The sequence below is a fragment of the Lampetra fluviatilis genome, chromosome 34 (genome assembly GCF_964198595.1).
Source record: "Lampetra fluviatilis chromosome 34, kcLamFluv1.1, whole genome shotgun sequence".
Taxonomy (NCBI): Eukaryota; Metazoa; Chordata; class Hyperoartia; order Petromyzontiformes; family Petromyzontidae; genus Lampetra; species Lampetra fluviatilis.
Genome location: NC_136308.1, coordinates 352871 through 367930, shown reverse-complemented (window position 1 = coordinate 367930; position 15060 = coordinate 352871). Strand labels below are relative to the sequence as shown.

Below are 15060 nucleotides of genomic sequence, written 5' to 3'. Positions count from 1 at the left end.
ATGGTGGAACAGCCGGGTTTTTTTACAATCGTTTATCGCAACCTCCAGCACGCTATAGCTGCACTTTCATTGGGCTGCTTGCTATTGGAGTGACTGGGAATTGCAGGGTACAAACATCCAGGCATTGCTGTTGTTATTCTGCTTGTTTACCCAGAAAAGCCTCACCAAGTCTCAAACTATTTTTAGGAGGATCCTTCCAAGTTTTCACAGTAATGGGTGATTGCCGTGTAGCTTCCAAGAGTGATTTGCAAGCAAGAGTAAGCATGCCATTACGGGTGACCTACTCTTCGAATGACATCACGGGATATTTAATGTGCACTGTGAAGCAGAGGGCGTGTATTTTTAGTCAATCCCGCAGTATTAATCAGGGCAGCCGCTGGGTTTGAACCATTACCTCTGCAACAAAGTGGCAAAGGAAAGTCACAAACACTTTGGCTGCATTGTAATGACACCCCAATCACGCTACAATAAACTCAAGCAATTGCCCCATATTTCCACCTGATAATTGGTACGTGATGTGAAACGGGATGCCATGTGTTACATTACAATGGCAGGAAATGTTATTCTGAACGACAGAGGCATGCGATGAGGTTAACAGGATTGGCTTCCAAAGGCTCAAACACAGGATGAGTGATAAGACATGCAATAGACTGGGTAACTCATTTTAATAAAAGCAACTTGCGAATGCATAATTTTACAGAAGATGCAACCTTTGTGAGACAGATCGGTGGGTGCTTGGTAATAAGTGTGCCATCTGCTTCAACACAAATTGGCAATACAACAAGACCTGTGTAAGTAAAGACCATGTGAATACCACCAGACCAACCAGATTCATTTGTGCCTCAAAATAAATACCGCATATAAACAGCGCATCCCAGGTCAAGGGTCAGGGGAGCCCACTTGAGAGTTATTTATTCCAGGACATCATCGTTTTTGGCTCCATTAAATAATAACTCTGGCTCAAACGTTGAAGGTTAACCAAGCTTTATGTGGCACTCATTTCCATCATGAGGCAGTGATAGAATTCCACATTTCTATGGCAGGGTCAATCTATCCATAGAACTGTGGTACTAATGATGGGCTGAGTTGACTCCTAAACTTTGACCTCCCAAAAATTCTTACTCTTGAGTTGGGCACTTCTGCTGAAATATCACCAGCCAGGTTCAACTAAACAGCTACAGAAACCTAGACGTGGTGTGGAGAGTGAAAGCGACGAGTCTTTCAGTGCTGTCAGATGAGAGTGCGGGTGGTGAAGGTGGCGCTCTCAGGGGCCCCACCAAGCGAGCCTCGTGTCCACCCTCCCCAGCACAGGGAGCGCCGCCGGCCCGCATCACTGCGCCATCTCCGTCTCCATGGCACGCGCCGTCCACTCGGGGGCGTGCTGCGTGATCTTCTCCAGCAGCGTGTTCACCTGCGCACACAAACGTGCTTAGACAATAAGATAAAGTTTCCCCCTATAACCTCGACAGACATTTGGGGCAAGTGCTAGTATGGCACGGGAGGGGGTGGGTCGCCAGCACCACGCCTGGCCACTTTTGTCTCTCTAGCGGCAATGTTACATGTCGCAAAAGGTACTCATTTAAGGTTCAGTCGACCGAGAGAAGGCCCAGGACCAGTTCAGATAATCGTCAATTGTGTTGGCCGTGAGAGGGAATGGAACTTGGGTCTCTGGGTTCGTAGCACAAGACACGAACGATTACACTGCCGCTCTACACACACGAGCGCTTAAAACACGCGCCTGCCGTGCATCGCGATAGTGGAGGTGGCTTCCTAGGCTTGAGGCATCGATATATGAATTAAAATATATTTCAGCCACGACACGTGCATGGAATGGATAATCACGATCATGCATAGTCACAGGGACGCGTAGGCCGCCCGCCTTGCCTGGAAGCACAGGGATTGGATTTGCTTGTCCCACGTGGGCAGGGGCTCCCGCGACTCGAAGTGCACGATGCCGTCGATCTGGTCCACGACGCCGGCCATGCGGCCCTCGGTGATCATCTGTGACGCGATCTTCTCCGCCTTCTCGGGCGGGATCTCCAGCAGGGCGCCCAGCTCCGAGAACGTGATATTGTTGTACAGCTTGCTGGCCGACAGCAGGTTGTGCTCTATAACCGCACGGTCCAGGATGCTGGAGCCTGTACACACCAGAGCGAAGATGCAGTGAGGGTCCCGCTCATCCGTGATTGCCACAGAGAATTACGTCTGTATTTTGTTTGTGAATCAAACCACTGTGCAACCACACTATCAAAATACTTTGCTTATCCGTGAAGACTGCAGGGGCAAGTGCTGTTGGTGAGCACCTATTAAGGCCGGCAAGGCAAATGATATGGTGGTGGGGCCAGCACCCTGCCATTGTCCCTCTCATGCTAATGTAAACAATGTGCACCAGTGATATAATTCGAGCCAAGGGGAAGCAGAGGGCATGCTCAGATAACACTTGCCCGCTATGTTATCTGTGGCAAGGGGTTGCTTGGGTTTGTGGCACAGTGTGCCAACTGCTGCACCACAGCTCTTGTGCCCCTCTCACCGTCTGCTGTGGTGGCCTTCTGGTGCGGGGCGAGTTCGGCTGAGAACTCGTGCAGCTGCCCGCTGCGGATGATCCGGTCGAGGTACATCTTCTCCAGTATGCCGTGGGCTGCCAGCTGCTGGCACCGCTCGTCTGGTGACAACACAGCCGAGGACAGAACGCATGGTCACACACGGCAATATTCAACAACGGGGAGGCGATTTCAACGTAATACCTACATTTGTGCCCGCACACCTATACGACTATTTACGTACGTGATTACGCCCTGACAGCGTGACGACTTATCTCAGAAGAACCAGCCCCATGCTGCAATCGCAGGGTTTATAGAGTGATCAGTACTCACTGCTGTAGCTCTCCTCACATTAACCCCACAACAACAAGCAGCGCACCGGGTGGTTAAAACGTGAGGTGGCAAGGTGGACATCACAGGTTGTGCATCTGCCAGTTATCTTGGTCAACCCACAACAGATGGGTGTGTCCCGTGACTTCCTGCCAATGAGTCTCCGACACTTCATGTGGCCTCAAAGTACACCTACCCTGGCACACGTGCCGTAGTGACGTTACTGCCACCTAATGACGAACAACGGTTGCTGTGCGAGAGACACGTGTGCGACCATACCTTTAAACAGCGTGGCGAGCATGCGTGACCGCTGCTGTCCAGCGGAAGCCAAGATGGTGCAGTGCAGTGCATGCTTGAGGGCCTGACAAAAGACAAAGCACCCTCTCAGTCACCGAGCTGCCTGTCAGGGCAAACGCTGTAACACGTATCACGTTTAACACGGCAAACAAGGTGGTGGTGGGGCCAGCCCCACGCAAGACCGACTGCTTTTCTCTCTCCAACGCCGATGCTGACCATACCAGATGATACTTTTAGGTTTAATTAAACAGGTCAGGTTAAATAAGTTCATTAAGAGATGTCCAGCAGTAAGATATATGTGAAAAAGTTTTAAAGTCTTGGGCAAAATCTATCTCCATACTCAGGGTGCTCATCTCTGTTGGTGGCCAGTTTCAGAAAATCCATAGTCCATATTTCTATGGCAGAAAAAAATATACAGACTAGAAAATTATGGTGGAATGCTGAATGTAAACATCAGTTTTCCCAATAGATTAACTAATTGTCTGCCTCCCTGCTGTGACCTGATATTGCAAAGATGTGAAATCACAATTGTGGGTCACCGCTATTCCAGGTACCTGCAGACGCTCCTCCTCCGCCACGAGGGGCTTGTAGGAGAGCTCGTTGTAGCGCTGCGCAGCCTCAATAAACTTGCGCCTGTAGTCCAGCACACGGGCATAGCAGACCTGTACTCGCAGGCACACAAAGACAGACATATGTGCACGAACATTCTCCGATAATCCTGGTCAGAATGTTAGGAAGAGCGATGGCATAAAGAGGCATATATAATGAGCATGTCTTATATAATCTATAGAGGCAGAGGAGAATATGAAGGATGTGGTGAGATGATGTGCGATACATGCAAACGTTACCTCAAGGATAATTGAATAAAACAGACAATAAAACTTAAAAAGGCAAATACAAACTAGATGGCGGCCACACTCGGAGCGCGCTGCGCGTCCCGCCGTGTCAGCCACGCGAGCGAGCAGGGCGAGAGCCACCGCGGCATGCACCTTGTAGTGGATCTGCAGCAGGGGGCTGGCCGACTCGTTCTGCAGCAGCGACGCACGATTGATGAAGGCCTCGGCCTGCACGGGGTCATCGTCCTCCAGGTAGAGGCGTGCAATCTTCAGGTACGTCTCCAGCTTGTAGTCGGTGCTGTAGTGCTTCTGCCCCGTCTCCAGCGGGATTCCCACCAGCACCTGCGCCGCATTGCGCCAGTCCTGCTCGCGCTCGTAGATGCTGGCCACGTGTTGCCGGATGCTGGCGACCTGCACGCCACCATTCCATCGCAGCCTTCCTTCAGTTTTCATCGCACAACACACGAGAGCGTGACGGGAGTGAAGAACTAGAATGAGGTAGAACTGTGCATGATGCTGGGGGATGCGAGGAGGTTGAGAGACGTATTCCATTACTTGGGCGTGCACTTCATGGAATACACAAACCACTTTGGAAAATGGTGGGAATTTTTTGTTAAAAGTGTAAAGTCTTCGTGACTCAAGTAATCTTGGTGTTAATGTATGGGCCAACAATGTATTGAGAAAATAAGTATTTAGCCATTCAAGGCTTATGGAGGAATTTTATGACTGGATAGGGCAAGCAATTGAATGCGGCCAGAGTGCATTGTATATGTATTCATGAAGGAGGGGTGACAAAGACAAAGGCAGATTATTATTTTATTATTTCCCTTCTACGTGACTTTACCGAAAGAACCAAGAAGATGCACAGGAGCTGTGGGTTTTGGTAAAAGAAAGCAATGGCGAGCTGTCGGCCTCAACATCACTGGGCCATGGTGACTTCTTCGTGACTGACCATGTCACCATGGCCAGTCACTATGGCCAGTCACCATGGCCAGTCACTATGGCCAGTCACCATGGCCAGTCACATGCTGACTGTCGACTTCAACGTATTACATCTGTCCAGGAAGGAACCATAATCACAAACTGGCCCCCCGCTCAAGTGCAAGGTGATGCTCATCTCCCACCGCGCTACTCGCAGGCATCTCAACGTCCCACGCCGCCGCGGGAGGCAAGCGGCACCTGCTCCTCGAAGCTGATGACGCGCGGCTGGATCTTGTCCAGGGCGTGGTGGGACACCTCCTTGGAGACGGGGTCCGGCAGGCGCGCCAGGTGGCCCGTGAAGTCGGACAGCAGCTGGCGCGATATCACCAGGCTCACGTTCTCGTTCACCATCGCCTCCACAAACGCCTTCAGGCCCTCGGCCTGGTCCTCGGGGCCCGGGGCGGCCACGGCTCGCTCGAGCACCTGCGAGGCGCGCGGGCCGAGACGACGACAACAACTCAGCCGTCAGCCGGGGCCAGAGGGAGGCAGCGGCGTGTGACGCGTGCCACTGTGTGCGCGCGTGTCAGAGCGGGCGCGTGTTTGTATGTACTGTACGTTGGACTTCTTTCGCACCGTACGTAGCCAACCGTGCTAATCGGTGGTGCGAAAGTGTGTTGCGTGTTAGGATGCTGATGGTATATACTATATAGTGGTGATGTTGATGGTCTATAGTGCTTAGGATGTTGATGCTGATGGGGTGCAGTGTTGTTGTTGGTGATGGAGTGCCGTGCTGTTGAGTGCCAGGCACGCGGTGGATGTCGATGTGGAGCTGCTGCTGCTGCTGCGAGCCGGAGCCCCCCTCACCTGGCGGTACCTCCCCGCCAGGTCCTTGTGGGAGCCGCTCGACGACACCAGAGACGCGAGCTCCTGCCGCACAGACGCCGCCATCTTCGCAAGCGTGACGTCAAGCGTCTCAATGACGTCATGTCACCGGTAACGGACTCGCACCACCCCCACACACAAATGACATCACCAAATGTGACGTCATCCGAAGCGTGTCGTTTGCCGTGAGTTTACAAACAATTATTGTTTTCGATTTGAAGATTTCGTGACTAATTGTTTTAATGTTTTAATGTGTTTAATAAATCCGCCTTGTCGACACCAACGTCGTGAACTTGCTGTCACTAAGTTTAATTTAAAACTGCACGTGGTAATACGGTGTTAATTCAATATTTCTGTTTGGTCAATATTTTTTTGTAGAGAAAAGTGTTTTTATGCTGTTCCTTGTTAATGAAATGGAATTATTCTGAAAAAAGTGATTTTATACCGCGCTGTAAATTTACACAACCTGCGAGGTGACGTCATCACTACATCCGGGGCACAGCGCGACCCCTGACCCGAACGGCGTGGCTCACGGTGCAGACACGAGGAGCCGAGCGTGAGTGCGGGACAGACACGAACACTCTCCTCACCACCACCACCACACTCACCTCACCTTACACTCACCACCACCACACTCACCACCACCACACTCACCTCACCTTACACTCACCACCACCACACTCACCACCACCACACTCACCACCACCACACTCACCACCACCACACTCACCACCACTACACTCACCTCACCTTACACTCACCACCACCACACTCACCTCACCTTACACTCACCACCACTACACTCACCTCACCTTACACTCACCACCACCACACTCACCACCACCACACTCACCTCACCTTACACTCACCACCACCACACTCACCTCACCTGACACTCACCACCACTACACTCACCTCACCTTACACTCACCACCACCACACTCACCACCACCACACTCACCTCACCTGACACTCACCACCACCACACTCACCTCACCTTACACTCACCACCACCACACTCACCACCACCACACTCACCTCACCTTACACTCACCACCACCACACTCACCTCACCTTACACTCACCACCACTACACTCACCTCACCTTACACTCACCACCACTACACTCACCTCACCTTACACTCACCACCACCACACTCACCACCACACTCACCTTACACTCACCACCACTACACTCTCCTCACCACCACCACACTCACCACCACCACACTCACCTCACCTTACACTCACCACCACCACACTCACCTCACCTTACACTCACCACCACTACACTCTCCTCACCACCACCACCACACTCACCTTACACTCACCACCACTACACTCACCTCACCTTACACTCCTCACCACACTCAACACACTCCTCACCACACTCAGAACACTCCTCACCACCACACTCACCACCACACTCACCACCACACTCACCATCACACTCACCTCGGTCGACTCGAGGCCGAGTCGACCGAGGGGAGGCCCAGGACCCGTTCAGATAATCGTCACTGGTGTTGACCATGAACGCGAATCGAACTCCGGTGGCCGGGTTCGTAGCGCAGCGTAGCGCTGACCGCTACACTGCCGCTCCCCCACACTCACCATCACACCACCGCACTCACCACCGCACTCACCACCGCACTCACCACCGCACTCACCACCGCACTCACCACCGCACTCACCACCGCACTCACCACCGCACTCACACCAGGCACGACGCTCACCACGCACTACGCTCAATACACTCACCATCACACCACTACACTCACCACCACACTCACCTCACACTCACCATCACCCCACCACACTCACCACCACACTCACCACCACACTCACCACCGCACTCACCATCACACCACCACACTCACCACCACACTCACCACCACACTCACCACCACACTCACCATCACACCACCACACTCACCACCGCACTCACCATCACACCACCACACTCACCACCACACTCACCACCACACTCACCTCACACTCACCATCACACCACCACACTCACCACCACACTCACCACCACACTCACCTCACACTCACCATCACACCACCACACTCACCACCACACTCACCACCACACTCACCTCACACTCACCATCACACCACCACACTCACCACCACACTCACCACCGCACTCACCATCACACCACCACACTCACCACCACACTCACCACCACACTCACCACCACACTCACCATCACACTCACCACTACACTCACCATCACACCACTACACTCACCACCACACTCACCACCGCACTCACCATCACACCACCACACTCACCACCGCACTCACCACCGCACTCACCACCGCACTCACCACCACACTCACCACCACACTCACCACCACACTCACCACCGCACTCACCACCACACTCACCTCACACTCACCATCACACCACCACACTCACCACCACACTCACCACCACACTCACCATCACACCACCACACTCACCACCACACTCCCACCAGGCATGACGCTCACCACACACGACACTCAATACACTCACCTCACCGCATTCATCAAACTGGGCCCATTCATACCACACGGACATTCATCTCAACACACTCGGCTCACACTGACCACAGCCGTGTTCTCTGTGTGTGTGTGCAGGGTGTGCAGGGCGTGAGAATGGCTGCTGCTGCTGACGCTGCTGCAGGAGCGGGCCCCGCGCCGGGTCCCGGCCGCCCCGCCGTGCCCGCGGAGCTGGGCGCCTACCTGCGGCGCGCCGGCGAGGCTCTGCTGCTGCCGGAGGGCTTCCCCGGCACCGGCGAGCAGGGTGGGTGGCTGCGTGCCACGGCCAGCGTGCACCCCCACCCGCATGGCCCACTCGAATCGCTCTCCCGTGGCGCACCGTAGGCTTTCTGTGGCCAACCTTCTGTGCTCATATGCGCCGAGTTATTTGTGCTGCGCTCTGTCGACAACCGCTACGTTCTATGAGAATCAGAATATTTATTCATACTGGAGGAATCTGATGAGCTATAAAGCTCTTTTCACAAATGTCCAGTCGGGGCAGGCCAGAACGTTACAACAACAAACAATACAAAACACGATCGGAGTGCAAAGTATAGGAACGATAAACAATTTGAAAAATATATACAAATGAAAGTAAACTTTTTATAATCTAAGTTGCACGCTGCGTTGTGTGCACGTGTGAGAGCAGTCCTCTTCGTGGAGAACGTCCTGACGGAGGTGCGTGGCCACGAGCTGCCCGTGGCCATGGACCCCGTGCTGAGCCCCCTGCTGGAGCGGCTGCTGGAGGCCGCGGGCGCGGGCGCCGCGGGCCGCGTGTTGGCCGCCCTGCGCGCCGCGCTGCTCTCCGCCTGCACGCACCGCTCGGCGGCGCACGTCCTGCAGACGGCGCTCACGCGGTGCTCGCGCCTCGCGCAGGCCCCCGCGTCCGAGTCGGGCGGCGACGCTCGGCGGCGGCCGCCGCGCAAGCGCCGGCGAGCCGGCGCCGCGCGGGACGGCGACGAGGAGGGGGACGGCGACGAGGAGGGAGACGGCGACGAGGAGGGAGACGGCGACGTGGTTCGCTTGCACGAGGAGGTGGTGGGCATCGCCGAGGCGCTGGGTCAGGACGACGACGAGGAGGAGGAGGAAGGGCCGGCGGGTGTCGCCGCTGGGCTGGAGGAGGAGGAGAAGCCGCGTGGCGGGCGCTTCCTGCGGTGTGCGCGCGACGTGCGAGGCAGCCACGTGCTGCGCTCGCTGCTGCAGGTGCTGGGCGGCGTCGCGCTGCGCAGCGCGGCCGCCGGGGCCAAGCACACGGCGGCCAGCGGCGCCACCACGCACAAGGGTGTGTGTGTGTGTCCCTGCTCACAGCCAACATCGGTGATGAATGTTTGAACTGGTCCTGGGCCTCCATAAGATCAACTCAGCCTTGAATTAGTAGTTGTTGCAGTGTTCAAACATCATCACTGTGGAGACAAAGACGCCCGGATGGATTACTGGCCACCCACCCGCTTGTCCGTCGTGCCGGCCTTAATAGGTGCTCGTTAACAACACAAGGACGCTGCTGGGCAGTTTGAGGCAGTCGCTTTCCAGCAACAGCTGAGGGCAAATCAGTGACGCTTGCAACAGTGAGCGGAGTGCTAGGGGGCTAAAACCCAGAAAGTTGGCACAGTGGGGAGCACAGGTGGTGCATCTGCCAGTCATCTCATTCGGTCAATGCATGGCATCTGAGTCTGTCCAACGAGCTGCCAGCGAGCCTTCCACACGGCATATGATCGTCTCAAGGTGCACCTTACCTGGCATAAGAGCTGTGGTGACGTCATCGCCACATAGGGCTGTTGTGTGCGTGTGTATATGCACGTGCTGGGTGTGTGCTGCTGCCGAGTGACTCGCGTGCCGTGCGATGTTTGTGCAGGCGAGGGCCGTGGGTCTCAGCCAGACGCAGCGCCCGCGCTCTTCCCGGTTCCTCCGAGTTTCCGTCCGGCGCTGCGCTCGCTCATCACCCACGGCCTCCTCCCCAACCTCCTCGGTGAGACCGTGCTCTCCACTAACGAATCGACACGTGCACACACAGAAGTTTTGTTAACAAAGTGGATATAACAGGGCAACTCACCACTTAATTGGGCCGGTATTTCAAGAACAACACTGAATTAAAAACAACTCCTATATTCCTCTCAACGAGGGTTTGACTCAGGTTACACCCGGACAGTCCGGAAATTAGCATCGGTGTGCGGGCGGCAGGAATTGATTTGTTCGGAGATCCGGTGGCATCGTGTTGAACTTCATTACAGTTTACTGCACGTCTCTTGTAGCCCGAGGCTGACTTAAAGAGATTTGTTCTGGTTTGCCCTGCGTGCGTGTGTGCTTGTGCGTGTGCGGCGTTCCCACCTTAGCGTGCATCCACGAGGAGGCGCCGGCGCTGGTGCTGCAGACGGCGCTGTTGGTGCTCCACGCCAGCGATCCCAAGCTGGGGCGCAGGCTCTGCACGTCCCTCCTGGACAGCCTCACGCCCAGGTGAGTGCCACCCACGGCGCCGCCGCCGCTCGGCACGACGTCGGATCTTGCAAAGAGTCGCCGCATCTGTTTCCGCAAGTTGGGCGCATCGCGGTGGGGTTTTTAATCGTATCCCAAGCGACGCACGTTGGTACGGGAAGAGAATTCAGGTTTCCTAGAGAGTGGACTGCAGCAGATTCGCGTGTTTGTGATGAAGTTCATGCATTTTGTGGTTGTGTCATCTAGCACAACGATAGAATCATTGCAGTGATTGTATTTATAAGCAGTTCCAAACTGATGCTCGTTCAGGTTTCCATTCACCGATTCGATTCTGGAAGCTGTGATACAAAGACACGAGCAGCCTGCCACTGTTTAGCTCTTTGCACTTTCCAATAGCTGCCTCCATCTATTACAAGGAGCATTGGCTCCGTGCTCGTGAAGGATCACCTGTGTGGGTGTGCGTGTGTGTCTCAGCTCCGTGTTGACACTCATGAAGGATCGCGTTGGAAGTCGTGTGCTGGAGCGCATCGTCGAGGTGGGCAACCCCAAACTCCTGCGCCGGCTGCACAAGGAGGCACTGCAGGGGAAGCTGCTGCCGCTTGCGCTCCACCCCCTGGGAAACTTTGTGGTGCAACGGCTGCTGCAGTGTTGCAGCGAGAAGCTGGTACGCGATCGTGCTGCCCGGACGCGGCCCGCGACACCGGGTGACCTACGAAGCACGGTCGGTCTCGCCGATTCCTCCGGTCTCCTGCGCTGTCGTCACCACCTCCCCCCCCGCGCTCCCTGTCTCCGCTGCAGTTTCCCCGGCTGTGTTCCGAGCTGGTGCCGGCCGTGGAGGAGATCATGGCCGAGGGCCACATGGGCGTGGTGACTCGAATCGCACAGGCCGCCGGGAGACTCGGCGTGCTGCAGAAGGAGTGTCTACAGCAGCTGCTCGCGGTGCGCCCCGCACGAGCCCCAGACGCACGCACACGCATGCACACACACACTCACACATGCACATGCACACGCACGCATGCACACGCACGCATGCACACGCACGCATGCACACATGCACACGCACATGCACACGCACATGCACACGCACACACGCACACACGCACACATGCACACACACACACGCACACATGCACGCACGTGCTCGTGTCACATCCTCGTGGTGCGCTGTGTAAACTTCGGCACTGCCTTCCCCAAATGTTTTGCTGCTTTTCCTAAACTTGCATTTATTATTGAATAATCGGCAGGAATTGATGTACTTATCCAATTTGTACTAATATTCAGTTTTTTGTGACTTGCTTACCTTTTCTCTACTTTGCACTATCGTTGTTTATATTGTTTGTTGTAACTTGCTGACCAGCCTCTGCTGGACATCTGTAAACAAAAAGCTTCATAGCTCATCGGATTTCTCCAGGATATATAAATAAAGATTCTGATTTTATACCTGTGTGTGTGCGCCATGATCTGCAGGCTTTCCACTGTGCGGAGAAGTCGCGGAGGAAGAGCTGTGCGCTGCCCTTCGCCTGCCTCGTCACGTGGGACATGCTCTACGGAGAGAGTGGCACTGAGCAGCCAGAATCCTTTGAGGTGCGTCCTCATCACCGCGTCACCACGGTGTGCCGCGTCCCATACCGTGACGACCGGATTGATTGGCTGCGCAGCGTCTAGCGGAGCCCACATTCACACCCGGGCTGTGACGTGATCCGAGAACTCGGCTCTATCGTGATGTTGCACGATGCCACCCACTGCACGGACCTTGCCTTCGTGAATGTGGGCATGACATCCTTAACGGGCCCTCCTAGACAACGCTTGGCCTGACAGTCCTGTACCCCCCCCCCCCCCCATCGTTTGCGGCACGCAGGTGAACTACCACGGCTCGGTGTTGCTGCAGGTCCTGCTGGGCTTCTCGGAGCCGGCGCTCGTGTCGAGCAGCCTCCTTGGCCTGCCGTCCGCCCAGCTCTCTGCGCTCTGCTGCTGCGCCGCGGGAAGCCACGTGATCGACGCATTCATGGGCAGTGGCACCGTGTCGCGCAAGCACAAGGGCAAGCTACTGCAGCAGCTCAAGGTAACCACGCTGTTCGGTCGCAAAATCACAACAGTTTGACTGCCCCTAGAGCGACAGCCTGAACGGGCACTCTCTCTCGCTCACACACAGAGCTGCTTCAACGTAGAACAGTCTCCCAGACGCACTACCATGTGCCTCCAGTCTCAGCTTAGTTGAATCTCCAATTAAAACTCGCACCACATCTGCAACTGTTACAGATAGAGTGCATTCCTCATGAACCGATGGCGTCCACCTGGCCTGTGCATCCTGGGATGTCCAGCACGGAGCTGAAGCTTCCTTGATGAGAAGTGACCATTGCGAGTGGAAGCTGATCACTCGAGTGCGCTGCCGTAATGTCTCTAATGACCCCACTGGGGTCCATCTGCTCTCCATGTGCACATCACCAACACTGGTGAGGTGCAGAGGCTCCCCATGTATCCACACCAAATCTGAACTCTAACCCATAGCAACGCACAGTCCCGGGAGACTCGCCAAGTGTGTGTACCTGGAGTCCTCTTGCTCAGCTCACCAGTGGAGTCCTCTAACCCCACCTTTGTTGCAATCCCAGTGCGATCTACGCCGTGGTAGACAATACAGGGCCTGGTGTGCAGCAGGGAGAGACCCCAAGGTGACGGTGGCACGTGCTGCCTTGTAGCCAGGAGCTCGGGTTGAGGAAGTGAATTTGCAGTTTTCTTTTCACAAAAACAAAGATTGGATTCACAATGCGTTGAAAATATGAAAAAACAGCCCCACTTGTCTAAGTTGCTTTTTTTAATTAACCAAGCACTGTGCAGCGTCACATGCTCGTATTTCAGGCGGCGACAAAACGATAAAGTCCCGGCCGGCTCGGTGTGGTCTTGTCGATAGACAAACCTCCAGCGCTCGTTATTAGCCCAGAGAAGAAGGAAGCGTGCGGGGGAATGCAGTGCAGAGTGCATCAACGTCAAGCTGCCGCCGCCAAGGTGAGCGATGGGCGGATGGAGGCGGCGAGCGTTTGTGGACACGCGCGCTCCGTGTCGGTGCCTCCACAGGACCAGCTCCGCACCCTGGCCACGAATAAACACGGCAGCCGGGTGCTCGACAGACTGTGGGCAAAGAGCGGAGTCAAGCAGCGGGAGGAGGTGGCACAGGAGCTGGGTGGGTTGACACCTGTACATGCCACTCACCTGTACACGGTGCATCTGTGCATCTCTGGAGTCCCATGCTATCAATGTTTCTCTGGGGTCTGTGAGTCTATGGGGTCTGTGTGGGATGTCTGTATATGTATATGGAACCTGTGAATTTCTGTGGGGTGTGTGTGTGTGTCTCTGTGGTGTTCAGCCGCATGTTGGACTGATCTGCGCCGTGACCCCATCGGCCGCTTCGTGGTCAGGAACCTGTGTCTGGAGAATTTTGTTCGGAGGCCAGTGGAATGGAGGCAACACCAGGCATCTCAAGAGAAGAAACGCAAGGCCCTGTCTGAGATACTTGAGTAATGGCCGTGGGGCCACCACCGCGCTTGTTGTCCTTCCCCCACACCTCCGTACGGTGGGAAAGAAGTTCTACATACATACAATGGCCCTTGGTCATGAAGCCCAGGAGGACCAGCGCTATACTCCATCATCACCATCGTCTTTGCCGTGGTCCCAGTCATCAGGGTCCATACATCGGGGACTGCCTGGCAAAATTAAACAATGTGGTGCAGGGAAGCCAAGAAATTCAATATATCAGAATCCTTATTTATCCTGGAGAAATCCGATGAGCTATGAAGCTCTTTTTCACAGACGTCTCACCATGGGAATGTGGCATTGATGTAATTCTCACGACCTCGGGAAGCACGCGTGCGTGCCAGCGCTCGTTCACGCTCGGTGACACTCCCGTGCCGAGTGAATACGCGCTGCTCCATGCTGTTAAATAAACCTCGCTCGGTTTTGGAAAGTATTTTTATTGGGCTAAGTTTTCTGCGAGAATATATGCCTGACTTTTGTTAGCGACACGTGTGAATTTTGTACTCGTAAATCGGATCTGTTACTATTACAAAGCCACATTTTCTTAAGGCCATTAAACTATACTTCAATGCCGTATTGCAAGTGTTGTTATTTAGTCACAACGATCCCAGATTGAGTTGATGATCTCCAAAGTAATTACACTAAAATAAACAAAAGTTTTCATTATTTATGACCTCAAAATCACCGTATACATTGACATGACCGCGAATATCGTTGACATTTCTCATCTGTAATTATATACTGTACGATGCATATTCAAACAAAGC

General features: G+C 54.5%; 2 protein-coding genes across 2 annotated transcripts; one reads left to right on the top strand and one right to left on the bottom strand.

Annotated features, from left to right (window-relative positions):
• Positions 1-648: 648 nt before the first annotated feature.
• Positions 649-5896, bottom strand: COPS4 (COP9 signalosome subunit 4). Its single transcript, XM_078872261.1, has 8 exons — positions 5789-5896; positions 5183-5407; positions 4157-4414; positions 3722-3829; positions 3150-3231; positions 2531-2662; positions 1885-2138; positions 649-1411 (listed from the first exon to the last, which is right to left on the bottom strand). Exons 1-8 carry the CDS (start codon positions 5870-5872, stop codon positions 1331-1333), a joined length of 1224 nt encoding a protein of 407 aa, XP_078728387.1. The 5' UTR covers positions 5873-5896; the 3' UTR covers positions 649-1330.
• A 414-nt stretch (positions 5897-6310) lies between these two features.
• On the top strand, positions 6311-14866 carry NOP9 (NOP9 nucleolar protein). Its single transcript, XM_078872563.1, has 11 exons — positions 6311-6362; positions 8435-8600; positions 8985-9617; positions 10188-10301; positions 10666-10786; positions 11240-11429; positions 11564-11704; positions 12233-12349; positions 12624-12827; positions 13838-13943; positions 14127-14866. The coding sequence occupies exons 2-11, from the start codon at positions 8453-8455 to the stop codon at positions 14279-14281; spliced, it is 1929 nt and encodes a 642-aa protein (XP_078728689.1). The 5' UTR covers positions 6311-6362; positions 8435-8452; the 3' UTR covers positions 14282-14866.
• Positions 14867-15060: the final 194 nt, after the last annotated feature.

Coding starts and splice junctions, on each gene's coding strand:
- COPS4 (XM_078872261.1), bottom strand. CDS start 5,872: ATGGCGGCGTCTGTGCGGCAGGAGCTCGCGTCTCTGGTGTCGTCGAGC. Junction 3,232..3,721: donor CGGAGGAGGAGCGTCTGCAG/GTACCTGGAATA, acceptor GTCTTTTGTCAG/GCCCTCAAGCATGCACTGCA. Junction 2,663..3,149: donor GCTCGCCACGCTGTTTAAAG/GTATGGTCGCAC, acceptor TGTTGTCACCAG/ACGAGCGGTGCCAGCAGCTG.
- NOP9 (XM_078872563.1), top strand. CDS start 8,453: ATGGCTGCTGCTGCTGACGCTGCTGCAGGAGCGGGCCCCGCGCCGGGT. Junction 12,350..12,623: donor AGCAGCCAGAATCCTTTGAG/GTGCGTCCTCAT, acceptor TGCGGCACGCAG/GTGAACTACCACGGCTCGGT. Junction 12,828..13,837: donor AGCTACTGCAGCAGCTCAAG/GTAACCACGCTG, acceptor GTGCCTCCACAG/GACCAGCTCCGCACCCTGGC.